Here is a 19,589-nt window from a genome sequence, read left to right on the forward strand (position 1 = left end):
GGATTTCTTGATGCATAGCATTTTGCATTTCCTAAATAGCGATTCCTTAATTTTCGCTATTTAAGAAATGCAAAATCCTAGATTGATGCATGTGGGGGATAATTCTTTGTAAATCTACTGTGCGACATGCGTGTGTTTTTCATTAGTACTCAGCAAAAAACATTTGAAATCTGGATGTTTAGGTGGCCTGCCAGTTTGGCTGATTGATATTACTTTGCCAATTTAACTTAACTTCGCAACTGAATTTCTTCTACATTTCAAAAGTGTAAGTGTTGCCCCAGTACTGGTACCAGATGTAAAATGTTCCTGGCTTTTTATGTATCTTAAAGATCATTACATGTAGTATGTAGCACAAGGTATGCTGTTATTTCGTAATAGATAGTTTGATCGTATGCAGTTTACTGTGTTATTTTTCGATACTGCTGTTACTTGTAATGCCAATTTCATGGGTTAACTACCAAGTCAATGTTATGAAGTTTATGATGGTTACTGTGATAATGGATGTGGCAGAACTACTGTACAAATGTTTAGTACTTGTGTCTGTCAGACATATTAGTATAGTGCACTTGGAGGTGTATTGAGTGAAGGTTTATCGGGAGTTAGGTTACTGTAACAATAGTGAGAAGGTTTATTGTAGGTTCTTCAGAAGTATTACTAGAAGAAGAACAGGGAGGTGTCGGTGTGAGAGGCATTTAGAAGAGATATTTGAGGGTGAACATTTTAGAGGCATTGGGGAGGTGGGGAAAGACACTGGGTGGTACTATGAGATATAAGAGTGCAGTTCATAGAGTAAAGGGGATTAGGTGTAACTGTGAGAGGTTCTGCAGGAGGTGGACACATGAGAGAACAATGTGAGAGGAATTGAGTGATATCGATTGAGGTGTTAAATCAAATAGTGCTCCCATCCTCACCCTGCTGGAAGAGGGGGAAAGTACAAAATGTAATTGTACTTAGGATGGTCATGATCCCTGCACTGACCCTGGGTGCATCCTCAATACACCCTTTTGCCTCTCCCTTATCCAGAGGCAGTCATCACAAGAAGGAAACCCTGTGCATCCATCAATTATTGATAAATACTTTATTCATTTTTCCATGTCATTCCTAAAACGCATTCTTTATTTAGGAAGGTAGTGACACTTTTTTATTGTACCAACACAATATGTAAAGACAAGGCATGGAACAGTGCATTACCTTTCAAGACCACACAGGGTCCATCCTCAGAGGCAGAAATGTATCAGTAAAATAATGGATGGCTCAAGTGACTACAATGCGTATTCACATTCACAATGCCCAAGGTCACTGAGGTTATCCTCAGTCAAAAACATATAGCTAACAGCCAGCTAGCATCATTATTTCACGGGGATGAAAGGTTTTTGGGGACAGAAGATCTAGTTTTTTAGTGAAAATGCACAGCTTTACAATAAATACAAGTGTTTTAATGTGAAAAGATTTTAACCCCTTCGCTGCGGGGGATATTCCCTCGCTCTGCTGGGGGGGAGGGGGGCGCGCACAGCGATCACATGCTCATGACGAGCTGAGCTCGTCATGAGGCAAGGCGCTCCTGTTCTCATGACGAGCTCAGCTCGTCACGGCCACACCCGTTCCCGTGGAACACTCAGCACAGCAGGGGAATTATCCCTGCATGCGAGCGTTCCACGGCTCATGGCGAGCTGAGCTCGTCATGAGCACCGGATCGCCGTTGCTCATGACGAACTCAGCTCGTCATGAGCATTCAAGGGGTTAGGAGGTCAAGATAAAGGCAAGCGTTAAAATAAAGTTTGGACACTATTCGAGACAGTGTGAATAGTGTCTGATGTGGTAATGATACATTAAAATTAACTCTTAAGCCGAGGAAGATCAAACCTTTAAGAGTAGTCTTAAATAAAAGTCGGAAGGAAAGAGTGGACACCAATATTTATGTCGCGTGATGGGGAAGTTAAGGGCATATAAAATAGAGAAATGATGTGCGTCCTCTTCTTCCCTAATATTTATCAGAAACATTTGAAAAACATATCTGTACAAAAATTCTGTTAAAAAATGCAGGTTAAACTGCAACGCTGTTTGGAATTCGGTCCGGGGCAAAGTAGTAATAAGGAAGCTTCTTGTTCTTGTTTCTTTCATGAATAAAACTGCTGATGTCATCAAGATTCTTTCGGAATTTCGCCATAGCTATCTTCATTGATTTCTCCACAAAGTGTTCATCCGGATACATACCTAGAAACAACTGGGACAAAAAAAACATAACTTAACAACCAACAAAATATGGTACATAATAAATATATCTTGTAAGGCAGTTTAAATTGTTCATCTGAGTTTCCTTTGTGTATTATCACAATAAACTCTGGATACTGGAACACAGGGCTCTGTTCACATAAGTGTTCAAAAACTTTATTAGATTTTTCATGAAAATCATGTAAGTATACATGTAAACACAACAGATCTTTACATACATCATTGAAATCCTTTACACAGTGAAAACAATGCACAAAAACAATCCAAGAGCAATAATACAACAACAGTTATTCACAAGGTTCAATAGTGCAGTAGTAAACCACCCCCATGATTAGAAATTTGCACAAAAACACCTGCTAGAAACTTAGATATAAAAAAACACAGTCTGGGGTGGGTGAGAATTGTAATTTTAAAAAAGTGGGCCTAATCTAGTTAAAGATCATTGGAGCACAGGGAAAAGAAGGTACGGCAAATAAGCACTAGATACATGATGCCACACACAGAAACATTATCATAGGTACAGGAGGGCACACAGGTTGGCTTATACCATAATCCTTTTTGGAACAAAAGCTGATGAAAAATAGTCCAAAGTAGGTTAGAGAAGTTGATGTTTTGGCAAATCCAGGGGGAGATACGGCTCATTTCCTCCCACTGATATGATCATGAAATATGATCATTTAGACTGCTTAGTTACGGCAATAGACTATTGCTCGGCTGCCACCTGACAGGATAACGTCTGCCTGACCCAAGCAACATCCTTTTTAGTTCGAGCCTAGAGCCAGTGCGCATGTGCTGCTCTGCGAGACTTGTAGTAGGGAATAGAACCTCTGCCTATATTTGCCATTGGCTTGAGTCATTGCGCGTCCTAAATGCTGGCTTCTGATATGTAAACAGGCTTGTTAGTTCCTCCTTAGTACCGCCTACTCTTAATTTGTCACCTCCCATGGCAACTGGCCCCTTTACTTCCGTTGTTACGCGGTACCTGTTATTTAGAGTGTGAGCACTAATTTCTTTATGCAGTTTACAAGCCCCCCCTCCCTCCCTTCCGTTGTCCGTGCCTTCTTTACCGCCCCCCTCTCATTGTTCGGTTCTAGCAGGACATGTCTTGTCACCTCCACCAGGAAGTGTTCAAAAGTGGGTATATGGCCACAAATTTACTGCCAACAAAAAAAAGGGGTCGCCGTTGCCGTGCACAAAGACAGTCTTCACTGGTGTTAACTGGGAGCTGTGTTGTCGATAGTAGTGATTAATTTCCGGCGTCTTGGGTGGCAGATAGCAGTAGAAGGTCATGAAAGGTGTTTCATCCACGGAGAGTGCCCACATACCCGCCAGGAAGATGAATTCGGTAGTATAATTAGCTGAGGAAATTCTATTTCTGACAACTTAAGAAAACAAAATTAGGGAGAACAAGCATCTGCAATGCAATAGGTCTCGCAATGACATTATTTTGAGCTATTGCTATTGTAAATGACGGTTATTTTGTTTTTTCTTTGTAAAACATAAATAAAATACATTCTAATGTAAAAATGGCAATAGCTACATTTTTTGTAACTGCGAAACTTTTTGGATCAAGATACTCTCCACATAACGTTTTTCTGTGCATATTACAATCTATTGCGCAGAAAATTCATCCTCCCCTTGCTTAGAGGCTGTAACTTTGTACAAGTTAGGCCATCCCTGGTTTACTTACAAACACTAGCGTCACCTATGGTTTGCTTGGGGTAGCAAGTTTCCTAATGGGAGCAATTAGACACAGGAATAGGTCACTCATGAGTTGCCCTGTGGACACAGTCTCGAATCATGTTATGCAAAATCTTTTGGTATGTTTTAGCCTTATTTAACATTAATGTTCTTGTTTTTAATTGTACATATGAGCAAGTGCATGTTGGGCGAATCTTATCTTATTTATTTATTCCCTCCCAGGTCTAACTATGTGATGGCGGGCTGTTTCTCATTTACGTGTTCATTTTCCCTGTTATGGGTTCATGAGGTGTGCTTATTTTGTACGAATTGTCACATCACATGATGGTGTGTATTTTGTTTGGGATTTTTCCATAAGGGAGCGGCAGATAATGAATTTCGTGTTGAGTAGGACCCTACAAAGAACATTAATTGTTATATGGTTTTTATTTATTTATTTTTTATGTTTGTTTAATGGTTGAAAAAACTGGGGATCTTAACTGACTTTACATCCATGTACTATATGTTTGTAGACTGTCCGATTCTGTTTTGTTATTTGTACTTTTATGGCTATAATCAGCCGAATAAAGTTAATTTTGACTTGACTTGTGTAAAGGTTTCGCCTCACAAAGATGTATAATACAAATGGAAACATAAGTCAGTCAGTCAGTCAATCAAGCTTTATTAGGATCATACAAAATGTCCACAAAAGCATACTATACAAACAATTCTAAAATCCATTTATAATAAGTCATTGTGGCTCTTTGCTGTGCTGCGTAGCGTGAAGCAGAGAAAGCAGAACTGAGCCATATGTACTAAGGTATGGAGCGGTTTTCCTCTCTCACTGAGCTGGCAAAGTTTTAGGCTACTGTGTCAACAGCAACGATCGAGGAGGCATATGATGTTGGCACCCATTCCTGTCTACGATTGTTTGATGCTAAGGAACTCATCAGTGGTTACATGGAAATGCACATGCACCACCCATGGAACTCCCCCCTGATGCAAAGTAACACAAAGTAGACAGAGTGCAACATTGTGCTACTTGTGTTACTTTGGGGAACTATCCAACCCAAATCCTGATCTGAGCTGGATAGCAAATCCATATAGAACACTTTGCATGAGGTTGTTTTACAAAAGTAATGCAGACCTGGCACAAAACTTCAGCAAATCTGGGCCAAAGTGAAATGAAATGAAATGAAATTGGATTTGTAAAGCGCATGGCTGCCCGTAAGCGTCCCAGCGCTGCCTAACAAATAACAGAAAACTCAAGAGGAACAAAAATTTTTTATTTTAAGGAGTTTTAGGGAAGAGAAAAGATTTAAGAAGTTTTCGAAATTTGAGGAGGGAAGGTTCAGTGCGAATGTGCCTTGGGAGGGCGTTCCAGTTTTTTGCCGCATTTACAGAAAATCGGCGGCCACCCGTGCGGGCCTTTCTAACTCTGGAAACTATAGCAACATTTTCAAGATTCGATCGGAGGGCACGCGACGGTCTATATGGGTAAATCAAACTCCTTAGGGCCTGGGGGCCTTTGCCTTGGAGTGCTTTGTGGACCATACAGGATGATTTAAAGGATATTCGCTCACGTACTGGGAGCCAATGGAGGGCTCTCAGCAATGGTTTGGCGGATGTTCTTCTTGGGGCGCCCATAAGCATCCTGGCAGCAGCATTTTGCACCCATTGTAAGGTGTTAATGGTGGCTTCTGGTGCTGCCAGGAGTAGCGCATTGCTGTAGTCCAGTCTAGACAAAATCAATCCCTGGATCAATAATTTCCTGGACTGAAAGGGTAACAGAGGGAGAACTTTCCGCACTGTTCGGAGCAGGCCGAAGCATATGCCCGCCACTTTCTGGGCATGTGACCTAAAGGTTAGTTTGGGCTCAAACTATACCCCTAGGCTTTTGATTTTCTCTTTCGGTGGGGGCACCTCCCCCATACAGGGCGGCCAAAATGCTTTGGGCAGGGAAGTAAATTGGTGGCCCAGAACAAGAATCTCGGTTTTTGCTCCATTCAATTTGAGCTTAGAATTAGTCATCCAGGAAAAGATTCCTGAGAGACAGGCCGAGAGGTTATCTGAGCATCCCACTTGTTGCGTCAGCGAGAAGTGACTCAGACAAGAAGGACATTCTACCACCCCCATACTGTAACCATCTGGGAGGCAGTGATTTTCTCAGGCCCTGCCTCGCCGCAAAAAAAATGAGTCCATGTCAAATTGCAGTCTCAGGGAGATTATGAAGCATGCAGGCGAACACCTAATTATATGGGTTTACGGTTGTTTAACTAAAAAAGGAGGTAGCAATTTATGGGTGACATGATAGGTCTGGTATAGATTTTTCTTTTTTTTATTGTTTGTTTTGTGATTGTTTGTGACACTTTTGTGTCTTTTTTTTTTTTAAAAATTTTTTTTATTGAAGTCTTGGACACAGAAAAGCATAACGTTAATTAACCCGAATGTACACAGAACATCAAAAATTAGAAAGCACACATATCACCATGACAGTAAATTTGAACAATGAAGATAAATACTGAAGGGAGATAGGGGAACACAAAGTAGAAAGGAAAAAAAAAAAAACAAACAAAAAAAAACCCTATATGCCCTCAGGCTTAATTAACATCAATACAGAATGAACCCCATATCTTCTCGAACTTCCGAATCGACCCCGCTCTTTGAGCATACACTTGTTCGCTGTTTCTAACTTTTTGCATTTTATAACGCCATTCGTGTATATTGGGGCAATATTGCGATTGCCAATTTTGAAGAATTAATGATCTTGCCAGAGCCATAGCGATATATATGAATTTAACGAAATGCCCTTCTAGCATTATTTCAGGATCGAATCCATACAAAATCATTTTATAGTTAACAGAAATTGGGATTTCGCACTGGTTTTGCAGAGACGTAAATATATTTTCCCAGAAAGGAACAATTTTGGGACATTTAGCAACCACGTGCGACCAATTAGCAGAGTCATGCTGTAAACACCTATAACAATTCGAAGAGCATTCAGGATACATCTTATGAATTTTGACCGGGGTAAAATACAGAAGCCATTTACTGAAAAACAGCATTCTGCGCCAATTGGCCCCTCTCAATGCAGAAAAATTCAACACATTAATTATTTTCCATGCGGCGGGCGTTAGTACCATGTTTTCCTGGTCTAGCCATTTATTACTTGCTTTGCCACATAAATTCGGATCCCTGTTCATGGTTAAACGTCGTTTCCACTCCCCTGGCTTCCTTTCTAGTATTGACAGAAAAAGTTCAGTGTATAGTGAATCAGGGGGGGAAAGATGTGTGGGATCTAATTGAAGCAAAACACCATAAATCAGCTTATATGAGCCCAGTAATATAAAATTGCCCTGAACCCGGGCCGTCAAATCTGACATCCTAATCCAGGTATCATTTTTTAAAAAATCATCCCGTTTCCTGGACCCTATTTTCTGCCATTTTTCTACTAACTCCAAATTAATATCCACCCCAAAGAATGAAAAAACTGAGCTAATGGGAGAGAATATATTGAGAAATGAGAGAGAGTGCCTCTTTAGAAGTGCTGTGCGTCTTTTAAAAACCAGTGCAAAACCTTATACCTAACTGTTTTTGGTGATTTGAAAACTTGAAGCGGTGAGGGAATCTGAGCTTCTTTACAAATCAAATCAAAGAAAAAATTGATAAAAAGTTGTTGGGTATTGTCCTTAAATCTAGTCAAAAATTGAGCCAAATAAGCATTATAATAGTCTTTCAGATTGGGAAGAGCAAGCCCTCCTTCTTCCTTATCCTCAAATAAAGTGTGCAAAGCAATGCGTGGTGTCTTTTTAGCCCATATAAAGGAAGAAAACAAAGATTCAGCCTAAGAGAAAAATGAGCCAGGCAGAGCGCAAGAAATAGTTGAAAATAGAAAGTTGAACAGCGGAAGAACCAACATCTTAATTAGAGCAACACGTCCCATAATAGTTAATGGTAGGGAATTCCATCTTTCAAACATTGCTCGGACTTTCTGCAACATTGGTACAAAATTCAAACTATAAAGATCAGCAACTGAAGATGAAAACCTTATCCCCAAGTATCTTTTTGGTTTATTATTAATGCAAGACTTTAGGTCGGGATGAATTACAGGCTTAATGCCCCCGCACACTATAATTTCAGTTTTTTTTTTATTTATCCTATATCCCCCCAGAACCTCAAACTCTTCGAAAATTTGTAGGGCCTGAGCTTGACATTGTATTTCTGGCCTAATTAGCAGGATTATGTCGTCTGAGTAAAGTTTGATTTTAGGCATTAAGTTAATAGGGGGAAGTAACAGTGGAGCTTTCCTAATTGCAGTAGCTAACAGCTCTATGAAAAAAGCAAATAATATCGGGGACAGTGGGCAGCCTTGTCTAGTGCCACGTTTCACCGAAACAAGTCCCACTGATTCTGTATTGATAATGATATTGGCCCTAGCCCCAGAATAAAGATTCCGTATTAGATCTATTATTACATCTGGAATGCCGAAGTGCTGTAAAATAACAAAAAGTGTCTCCCATACCACCAAATCAAAGGCTTTTTCAGCATCAAATAATAAAATTAATGCTGGAATCTTTCGTGCTTCAAAGAAATCAAGAGCCTCCGTTAGAAAATGAGTATTGGTCAACAGCTGCCTTCCAGCAACAAAACCATTTTGATCTCCATGAATCACATCTGCGGCAAAAGAATTAAAACGAGTGGATAATAGTTTAGTGGTAATTTTATAATCTGTGTTCAATAACGTGATGGGTCTATAAGAGTTCGGGTCTGTCGGGGGTTTGCCCTTTTTAAGAAAGCTTACCACTGTTCCTTCCCGAAATGAATCTGGAACATGTCCGCCCATCAACATAAAATTTAATAGTTGTATAAAAAAATCTGCAAAGGTGTTGAAAAAAACTTAAAAAAATTCTGAGGGGAACCCATCATTGCCAGCAGCTTTCCCAAGTGGGAGCTGATGAACTACTTTCTCTACTTCCTCTCGCGAGAAGGGGATCACCATACTCGTTTGGTCAAATGAAGAAAGAGTGGGAAGAGATTGTTTTTCCAAGTACATCAATAAATTTTGATGGTCTATGGATGCTTGGGTATCATACATTTTCTTATAATGTGTGACCATAATATCGCCAATTTCAATTGGATCCGAAGTGTTTCTAAAAGTCTCAGGAGAATACAAAGAATGTATTAAATTCGACGAGGCTTCTTCTCTGGCCTGCCACGCCAAGAGTTTGCCAGTAAAATTACTTTCTTCATAGATTTTTTGAGAGCTCTTACGAAAAATCTCCTCACTCTGAGTATAGAGCTCCTGAGAGAACTCTCTTTTGGCCGCAATTAGTTGGTCATATAGCGATCTATCTAAGTTATATTGCATATGTATAGTCAAATCCTGTATTTTCTGTTGAAGCGCTTTATTCCTGTTCTTGGCGGCCAATGAATCGACTGCATCTCTCCCAATGACTAGCCCTCGGATATATGCCTTCAGAGAGTCCCAAACATAGTTGAGGGGGGCTGTACCCACATTCCGTGCGAGAAAATCTGAAATTTCTGTTTTGATACCCTCCACCCAGGTCTCATCAGTCAGATATTTCTTATTGAAGACCCAACGCTTCGGGGTTCTTACCCTATCGACCGATCCTACTTCCATAATAATCATAGCGTGATCTGAGAATCCGTTATAGAGGATCATCTGTTTGGAGAAAATAATTTGACGTGAAATTATAAAGAAATCAATTCGGGAGGAAGATTTGTACCTGCCGGACCAACAGGTATATTCCCTTTTATCCAGGTTTTGATTACGCCAGGGGTCCCATAAATTAAAAAGCGCCATATTATTCCTCAACGATCTAAGGGATTTAGGCTTATATTGAACCATCGACTTGCTGGATGAATCCAGCATTTTATTCATCATAATATTAAAATCCCCGCCTATGATAATTTCCCCCCTGACCATTAACAAGGAATGAAAAAGCTCCTCATATACCTCTGGTCTGTCCTCCGTTGGAGCGTAAAAACTAACAAACGTCACGGGATTGTTTCTATTAGGAATAACACAGGTGGCCCAACACCATCGGCCCATCCCATCATGCTCCACCTGACCCACTTGGGCTTCTAGTTTTTTACTCAAAAATAGTGCAACTCCCTTCTGTGACTCAGAACATGCAGATAATACTCTACAAGATGCCCAACTTTTAAACATAGAAAATTCCTCATTTTTCGACCTGGGTATGTGGGTTTCCTGTAACAGAATCACATCCGGCTGTTGCATTTTAGCCCATAATTCTATTGCTCTCATTTTTTTCCTATTATTTAGACCATTTACGTTAAAGGAAATAATTTTCACCCCCATACTCGAAAATCTAAACAAAGGAAAATCACTACATAACTAATCCCCAAATCTGATAACAGACCATTATTAAGCCCAACATTGCCAGGAGTACCACACTTCAGAATTAACGACATTCTTAGACTTCCGGCTGTGTACAAGTAGATATATAAAATCATCCAAGACTTCTTTTTTTTGATTTCTTGCCCCATACCACCCTCCCCCTCCCCACCCTCTCCCTCTAGTCCCCCCATCCTTATGGCTCTTCCCCCACGCCCGCCATTCAGTCCCTCCCCGACCCATGAGGTGCCTTGAATTAGCACCCCTTAACCTTTCTCGGTGTCCAGTCCCCATCCTCCTCCCCCCTCGCACAGCAAAAAAAAAAGCAAAAAAAGCCCATTTTTTAAAGTATTCAGCGAGATAAGTAGTCTCCTCTGCCTGCCGATAAACTTCCAAAGAAAACCCAAATTCATAAATTCACAAAGAAACTTCTATGCCAAAGTTCAAAGGGCAGTCTCACAGCCCAGATTCATTGGTCCTTAGAGATCATGGTTAACAGCCCCTGTGCTTTGTCAATATCCGAAAATAAATGAAATTTGCCCTTAACCAGAACTTTCAGTTTTGATTGCTGAGCAATCTTAGCTTGCGCTCCCCTGTCCTTGAACAATTGTAGCATTTTTACGAATTCCTTCCTCCTTCTAGCTGCTGCAGCGGACATATCCGAGAAGATCCGGCATTTAGTAGAGGGGTTAGCTGAAAATTGCCTCTGCTTGAAGGCCTTAGACAGGATAGCTTCTTTCACTCGGATATCTGCAAAATTAACAAGGATAGTCCTGGGTAGAGAGGAATTTGGAAATGGTTGAGCAGGAACACGATGTGCTCGTGTGATCGTCAAATCCCCTTTAAATTCTGGAATAACCTCATGGAGGAAGAAGGAGGTAAGCCACTGTATTATATCAGAGCCTTCAATTTTCTCGGGGACTCTCACGATTCTAAGGTTCGACCTCCTATTATAATTTTCCATTTCGTCTAGCTTTATTTCTAGAGACTTAGAGGTCTTAGAAAGAGATGACACCTCTTTTTTAGCATCAGACACATGATCCTCCAGATTCGAAATCCTTTTCTCTGCTTCCTGTAATCGTGCAGGAAAGGAAGATATCACTTCTTCAATTTTATCCAGCCTTTGATTAATAAAGGCCAGCTCAGACCGTTGCGAGTTTTTCATTTCCCTCACCTCGCCCAATATCATGTTGAGCATGTCTTTAACTGAAATATTGAATTCACCAGTGGTCTCCGTCTCCATTCCTAGAATCGGACTCTGTACTTCAGAGAGAGAAGATACCAATGGCTCCGCATCAGTTGACGCTCCATCTACCAAAAGATTACTTTCTTGTGACCCCAATGCCACCAGTGAGGGGATGTCTTTAACTCCCATTGTAGAGGGGATTAAAATTGGGCCTCCACCTGCTGGAGAAGGAAGAGATACAGGCATCAAATTGTCATTTTTTTTCTCGAATAGGGGAACATTTTTAGAGATTTTCTGTGCCTGTCCTAGCCGCCCATCTTTAGAGGCTCCTGGTTTGATCGTCTCGCCCCTATTCACCTTAAGTACAGAATCGTCTTGCACTAGGGGTGGATTCTCTGGCAAGATTGGTTGAGCAGAGATGGGAAAAACAGACTCCGTGGACTCTTCTTCCTCATCCCCCGAGATTCCAGAAATATCAACTAATAAATCCTCTTTCTCAGCGCTAATGTCAGCATTCTTAGTGGCAGCTGCCTCATCCTTCATCTGCTGTCGTTTAATACGCGCTTTAGCGCGTGCATTCAGCTGTTTGCCCATGCCACTGCGTGTTAACTTGTACTTCCAACTGTTTCAACGGAGAGAGAGAAAAAAAATAAACCCTTATGCTCTCCACCTGCTACCCTCTTTGCGCCTGCCCACTGCAGATGCAGCAAAGTATGCTGGTACTTGAAGTTGGCCCAAAACTGCGACCGCTGCCCAATTATATGGAGCTTCAGCGGCAGAGGGAACTTTCAGCAGGACATTTGAATGGGCCCCAAGGGCAGTATGCAGACAGTATGGAGAATAAGGGCGTATAAAAGCGTAGAGGCGTAGAAGAACAGGGAGGAGAGGCAAGTAGGGAGTACCCTGCCAGCTGTATCTGCGTTTACCAACAATAAGAATAGCAGCAATAACTTCTTCAGTTCTACGCAGATATAATGAAGCCAAGATCTATTATAATGCAGTACAAGACCGTTGAAATAGAAAATCGCACAACTGATCATTAATCAACAGCTGTGCACAGAGCTCTCTCTAAGCTCTCCTCGAGGTGCGTATTTGCTTAGAAAATGTTTATCTGCTGTGCACCTCAGGAACAAAAAGCTAGCAACGCCAAAAAGATTAGGAGAGCTGAAGGTTCATCCAGACTGCGCATTTGCAGAATTGCGAGTTTATGTGCACTATTGTATGTGGCAGCAGGGTGACTCTCAATATGCCAATAACAGAAGTTCAGGCGTTGCAGTGAAGAGGAGTGCGCAGCTAGCAGATAAACACATGAGAAGTCTTCAAAAGTCAATGAAAACAGAAGCTAGCAGTAAACTCGCTCTCAAAACATTGTTGGCGAAGATGAAAGAAAGTCTTTACTTGTTCCTGCCTGATACAATGTATCCCATGCGCCCAAAGTCCGTCACGCAAAGTGCAAAGTGCAGAGCTGCTCCTCTTCACTCACATCCCCGTGAGACAGGCACAGATACAGGCGCAGCAGTTGAAGTCCTCGGCCACAGGACAGGAATTCAGCACCGCATCCGAAGCCTCAAAAGCACCGCACCCGGTAGTAGCGAGCAGCACGCAAAACACTGCCAGTCGCCATCAGACTCGTGGTCAGGGGGAGGAGTCGGGAACAGGAAACCTTCGGCTACGTGGAGGCGTGGAACTCCACCGTAACGGCCCTCCAGCCAAATGTGTCTTAATAAACATATCTTTGAATTGAACTGTGATAGCATACGATGCAATACTATGCATTTCAAGTGTTTGAGGGAATCCACCAGATTAAAATCATACATTGTCACTTTCTTTCCCTTAACAAACTTGCTACAACAAATTCCTCAGCAAGTTGTTTTCATCCTCACCAAAACTTTGTATCAATACCCTTAACACTAACCCAAACCGAAACCCTAGATCAAAATTGTAACAATTAGCTTAACTCTTAACCCCACCCTTGACCTGATCTTAAATAAAACTGTCACTCTTCAAATCACTTTACTTTTAATTTCTGCAGAAATATTAAACATAGCACTAAACCTTAACCTACAACTAACACTTATCCCGATCCAAACCATTATCAAACTCTTTACCTGAACTACAATGAAAAAACATTGACCTGAATGCTGAAACTACTTTGATGCAATGCCTGTTTTTTTGTAAAGTCTTTCATGGAGGAGGATTTTCAGTAATGGTTTCATTTCTCTGTTCTTACTTTGTTGCCCTAACATACTCCTGGCAGTCGCGGACATTGCGGGTATGAGTGGTGAGGAGGTGGGGCCAGGTGGGTTGGATTTCGACGGACGTTGATGAGGGAAAGTGAATTATTTATTTAATTTTCCCTCGTCATCGTCCGGTGAAATTCGGTGAAATTCCCCCACCCGGCCCCACACGGCTGACTCCTGGGAGATATTGAAACTCCACAAGCATAACAACACTTCTTTGTGAGCTTCGCTGATAAATCCTTTAAGCCTCATTTGTAGGCTCTCAAACTGTGCACTATCTTCAGTAACATTGCTAGCTCCTTTTTATCAGTAGACCTCAGCTTTATTTGTCTGCAGAGTCACAACAACATTAGTTCAAGGTTGCCACCTTTGTTGCTCATCGGCCGATCTGCAGTCCCATGTACGTGCACCACATAATTAAATCATTCTGCCACATCCAAGATTAACTCTTTCCTTGTCTAGATAAATGAACCATCTAACTGATTTCCATATTTATTGTCAGGCTCAGTTTTAAAGTGTGAGTTGACAGCTATTAGGAAGACATATTGTTAATAATACTTTAAAATATACCTAGAGTGGGTTTTGGCACAGCCTAGATGTAGATTACTATCTGAAATCATGGCATTGGCTACTTAGTGTATCCTTCTGCTTCCATGACAAGGCTTGTGTTGCACTGCATGAGAAGTATTTTTTCTGAAACTTGTAAGGACTACATGGTGTACGTAGAAGCCATCTTGAAAAGAAGACTTCCCCACTAAAAGAAACATACTTCATACATTGAAGAAAGGTTACTTGCGGAATTACGTGATTAAATATTACCATGCATTATAATAGTTAAGAGATTTAGGGCCTGATTAGATCTCAGCGGGCAGCTATCCCGTCTGCCGAAAAATAAATCCCTTAAAATCCTATGGGATTTATAATTAGGTGGACTGTTGCGACAGATTAACCCGTCTGCAAAAGTCAAAATCAGGCCCTTTGTCTGTTAACAGAATCATGCTTGGTATTTTTCTTATACGTTTTATTAAAAAATGAAATCTTCCAGTCATTATTATGCTTTTTTATACCTATGTATTTCAAACTTTAACGCTTTAACCGCGGGGTTTTTTACGCCGTGGTGCGGGCGTTCTATTAGGTGGGCGGGGCTTCGACTGCAGCACTAGCAAGGGGTTAATAAAACATTTTCTTTATTAGGTGGATATTTTTACTCATCAGTTACAGTGCAGGAGTTACTCCCTCTTCCTGCTTTTACTGGCCACTCCGCAATTGCTTTAGGGCAAACCACCCCTTCCAGCTCCTCTACAAAGGGTCTCCTGCATGCCCCTCCCTCTGTGGGATACTACTCTGTACACACCACCACTCCCAGGTATTTCTATAAATCAGAACACACCAGGGGCAATGTGCATGCATGGAGAGTGCAGACCAGGGCCCCCCTTTAAGTAACAGGAGCCTTCAAGAGGCCTGTGATAAACTCTTGTTGTTAACTATCTGAAAACTCGCCTTTATTTAGAAGATATTTTCTAAGTACTCATGTTAGTAACGTATGTTTTACTTGTAAAATAATCTTTTTCTCTTCAAATACATCAAACAAGTGTGCCAATTCTTAATATGAATGTTGCTGTTACTGCATAGCACTTGTTTAATGTAAGTGAACTGCGTTCATTCTAAGATGGTTGTCTATTTACTACATACAAGATGTCCAAGACCAACTCTGTTACTTCATGCGTTTTAGTCCTTCTTTCATGTTTTTGTTTATGTTCTCAAGCACCAGGTTCAAGGGTATACATACATCTTTCAGTTCTGGGTGGGAGTGTGCTTTTGTTGGGGTGTGTGCATGTGACAGAACATGGAGGAATATAACAATATATTACATCCTCAACCCTCCTGGCCTTTTTCCAGTTCCTACATTTGCCGTATGCCAAGCATCCCACTGACAACACGTGACTTAAGAACAACTTTGAACCCACCATAGAATGTCTATAGACCCTTCCCACTTGTCCAATTTCACCTTCGTAACCACTCCACTTAGTCTGTTTTTTCTGTGTGCCTAGCAGACATTGTGTTGTTTCAGAACAAGGCCTGAATTGCTTTTGTTTTATTTTGTTTTGGAGACACTTGTGCAATTGAAGCTGATCTGTGAGTAACTGGGACAATTATAGCCTTAACTGTGAAAGTTGACTTGATAAACAAGAGAAGGTAATAGGATAATGTCAGGCCTTTACCCTCTGTTGGAAGCAGTGCAATTGTGTGTCATCGGTACAAACAAATATGGGCCTAATTTATGTTTTTTTTTGGCGTAAATCTTTAAGTCTATAATAGAATTAAAAGAGACGTACTGGTGGCCAGGGATGAATGCTCACATTCATACATTTGCAATTAACTGCCATGACTGCAACAGAGATCGCAGCAGAGAACGCCGCCAGATACCGGACTACAGTATAGCCAGCCCAGTACAGACACCATTGTTAGACAGCATTAGACTTTCTACATGCAGACGTCCCTCTGGACAGATGCAGTCCCACAAATATTAGGACAACATTCATTTGGATGTGGCCTCAGCGCTTGGCTGACGCTAAAACTGTTATAAAAGATTTGCGAGTCTTTATCAGCACATACGCAGTCGGCACGCTACATTCTGACCAGGGTCCTGCGTTTAGCTCTCGAGCTCACATGGAGGCCATGGTCAAATTGGACATTGCATTGTGGTACTCTAGTCCATTCCATCCTGAGGGAAATTTGGTAGTGGAGAGAAAAAATCAAACAGTTTTATATAATCTGTCATGAAATGGTTTCGGCACCTTGTTCATTTCTGTATTTACGAGCCATTTCATAAATGTATTTTCGTGATTCATTCAGATAGCATTTTTTGAAAATGTCACTTATATGCTTAGAATGAAACATTGCTTTTAATGCGTACAGCACAAATGCTTTTTCGTGTACAACCAGTACCAATGCATTTTTATGTATTTTGGGTGAGTTTTTAACACATCATGTTTAGATATGTTTAACGTGTTTAGAACTTAGTAATGTTGTACATAAGAAAGTGGAGTGGGTGTTCTATGGCATTTTAGATTCCGAATGGGTTTTTCATATTCATGCCCTTATATAGGTACAATCCTCGTTGCCCTCATATAGGCATAAGAAATCAATCCCATATTTAGGCATAGCCCATGCTACCCAAATACAGGCATGGCTACTTCCATCCGTTCACCAAACGTCACAACGATTTCTTGAAAAAAAACAGCTTAAGCCGTTAGGGACTGCCCATTACTTGAATATTGTTTTCTTCAAGAACTCGGTTACTTTACAATGAACAACTATTCCCCAGGGGTTCATTCATGATGTTCATATGCCCGACTTTACGTCAAACATGGCATTCCTAAACCCCTTCGTGGTATAAATATACCTTCACTTGCTATAGCAAGGCGCGGTGGTTCGGAGCAGTTCGAAGACCTACTTGCCCGAAGCAGCTCGCTACAGCAAGTGCCGAAGGAAGCCGACTCTCCAGCTGATGCACTGATCAGGAAGCTGCCCTTTTCTGCCGAGAATCCAGCTCCAGTGTTTCTGACTCCCCTTGCGGGGTGTTGGGAAATCGAGTCTCCAAGACAGAGATACCAGATCTCCTTCATTCTAAAAAGGTATGAAGCTGATTAGAACCTAGAGAAACCTTTGGTAGATTCTTGGCAAAAACGAAACCTAGGCAAAAGACCATACTTACTTCTTCCCACGTACTAGACTTAGGTTAGGTACATTAGGGTAGGAGTATTTTAGAATCACCAGTTGAGTATTTTAGTCTATGTTATTTATACATGCATTTTTATACGGCTTAGAAACCATACAATGCTCTTACAGTATTATTTCATATTACTGTTTACGCTGTACGCATTAAACTTTGCATTCTGCCTAATGATTGTAGCAGTTAACCTCTCTTGCATGAGAAAAAAGACTGTTCAATAAACCTTTTATTGAAAACGCCCATCTCACTATTTCTCTGCAACTCTGTAGAAACGAAGCATGCACGATTGACTGAGTAAAATAGTTACCTATTGTTTCCACGACTCTGAGAGATATGTTCTTATTCTTGGGAAAACAAAGTTGTCATGTTTTATGCGGTTGTCAGAAACTAATCCCTTCTTGTGTATTCGAGAAAGTTTTTAGTGACCTCTGAGCTAGCTGGCACTCACTATTAAGTTTAGTATATTCGATAGAGACCTAAGTCCTACGTCAAATCTATAGGATATATTGTTCCAATGCGCAGAGCCTATTGGGAATATAGGAACTACACTACAATAGGCCTCCTGAAGTGACAGATTAATCAGTCTGTTAACGTCCGGGTTCACTATCTCTGCACCCGAGGCCAAGAGTCTGGCAGCACAGCGATCGGTCGAAGAGCCTGATTTTAAGGCCTTAAGAACTCTCAATGACTCTGGAAGATCAATGGGAGAGAAAGCAGTCAAAGAGGGCAATTCAGTATGTGGCCCTCATGGGGCAGGGGCCTGGTCAATGCATAGCTGCCTAATGAAAAAGACTCCTAGATGGAACAGATTTTGACAACAAAAAAATTGGACAGTTCATCACACCAAGCAATGGATGAGTCAAAAGTAATGGATTCAGCGCGAGGGGTCTAAAAGCTCTGGACAATTGAAAATATTTCTTTAGATTTATTCCTAGCTAGATCAATCTGGTCCGCACAGTAAAATCTTTTGGCCTCGGATATAGAGGAATAGTACAATTTCCTGAGGTTCACCTTCATCAGGGGGCAAACTCTCTACAGCCCCGACAGCCAGAATTGAAATCACTAATTAACTTTGCCTCGCCATACTGATCGAAGAGGGACACAACAGGTGAAGACCGCCAACAGTAATAGGCATAGGGGAGATTCACTGTCCAGTGGTCCTCCTGATCAACAAGCCATGTATGGAAGTAACCAGGGATGCAGGGATGATAAAGCAACTTAAACAACAAAACCATAGGTGATATTTTCCTTGCTAAATTCAAGACACTGGCTGAATATATGGACGGAACACAAGCCAAACGCCTAGACACACTGGTATATCGGTTAATACAACAGACAATGGCGGAGGTGTTTCACAATTTGCCTGAAGAACCAACTGAATGGAAACTGCTCACTATTCTAATTACTGCCCAACTTATCACCACAATGTACAACCCTATAATGAGGAACAGGTGGGCAGTTCAACTGCAATCCAGAGACAAGCGATTTAAGGAGCCGGGCAATGCACTTAAAGACACCTATTTGACATAACGCTTCCAACAAGCAAACACAAAATATCCACCAACAGCAGCCATAGGCTACTAACTTTTAAATATATCCGAAGAGCCTACAACACTCCAATTAGTTTGGTATGAATTAGAATGACCAAAAGTGCAAACTGCAGATATTGGAGATGCAGATTTTCTCCACCTGGCGTGGTCTTTTCCGTGGGTACATATGCATTTTGGCAGGAGGTTACAAGAGCAGTACGCATCATGACTGAAGTGTTTTCAGCCAATGGCCCTTTTTCTGCAAAGCTAGGGTACATCAAAGAGGTTCCTAAGGTCTATAGGAAATGTGTTGTAATTGCGCTTTTGATGGGTAAGAGAGGAGTCGCAATGCTCTACGGGCAAGGAAGGCCTCCGCAAGACTGGCTTAATGACCTATCCTTATTTTTGCAAACATTTCGAAGTATATGCTTGGATGCTCACATGGGCATATCAACCAAGAGACATTTGAAGCCTGCTTTGGACATACTCAGGAGGGCCTGCTGAATAATTCGTTCATGCTCCTAAAGAGCTCTATGCTACACGTTCAAGAGTTACATGATGCCCCTTGCACAAACCATTGTAATACCGGTCACATATGAATGTGTAA

The 19,589-nt window shown here is 41.2% G+C and overlaps 1 protein-coding gene and 1 long non-coding RNA gene across 4 annotated transcripts in view; one reads left to right on the top strand and one right to left on the bottom strand.

Moving 5' to 3' along the window:
* Positions 1–1,063: 1,063 nt before the first annotated feature.
* Positions 1,064–19,589, bottom strand: part of LOC147711650 (polyunsaturated fatty acid 5-lipoxygenase-like) — an 836,408-nt gene continuing 817,882 nt past the window's right edge. The window contains exons 14-15 of one of the 3 annotated variants that reach the window (XR_015295955.1): positions 1,766–2,224; positions 1,064–1,539 (exon numbers count right to left, since the gene is read on the bottom strand). Coding sequence is in view for 1 of the 3 variants with exons in the window: in XM_086922316.1 (XP_086778442.1) it covers positions 2,045–2,224 (180 nt within the window). In the remaining 2 variants the exon portion in view is untranslated. Of the gene's footprint in view, positions 2,225–19,589 lie in introns of all 3 variants that reach the window. The other 2 variants (XR_015295954.1, XM_086922316.1) reach the window with 2 other exon arrangements.
* On the top strand, positions 6,011–14,125 carry LOC147711651 (uncharacterized). The gene is made up of 3 exons (XR_015295714.1): positions 6,011–6,285; positions 13,187–13,848; positions 14,002–14,125. It is a non-coding gene; the product is annotated as an uncharacterized LOC147711651 (long non-coding RNA).

Source organism: Lissotriton vulgaris, chromosome 5, assembly GCF_964263255.1.
Source record: "Lissotriton vulgaris chromosome 5, aLisVul1.2, whole genome shotgun sequence".
Taxonomy (NCBI): domain Eukaryota; kingdom Metazoa; phylum Chordata; class Amphibia; order Caudata; family Salamandridae; genus Lissotriton; species Lissotriton vulgaris.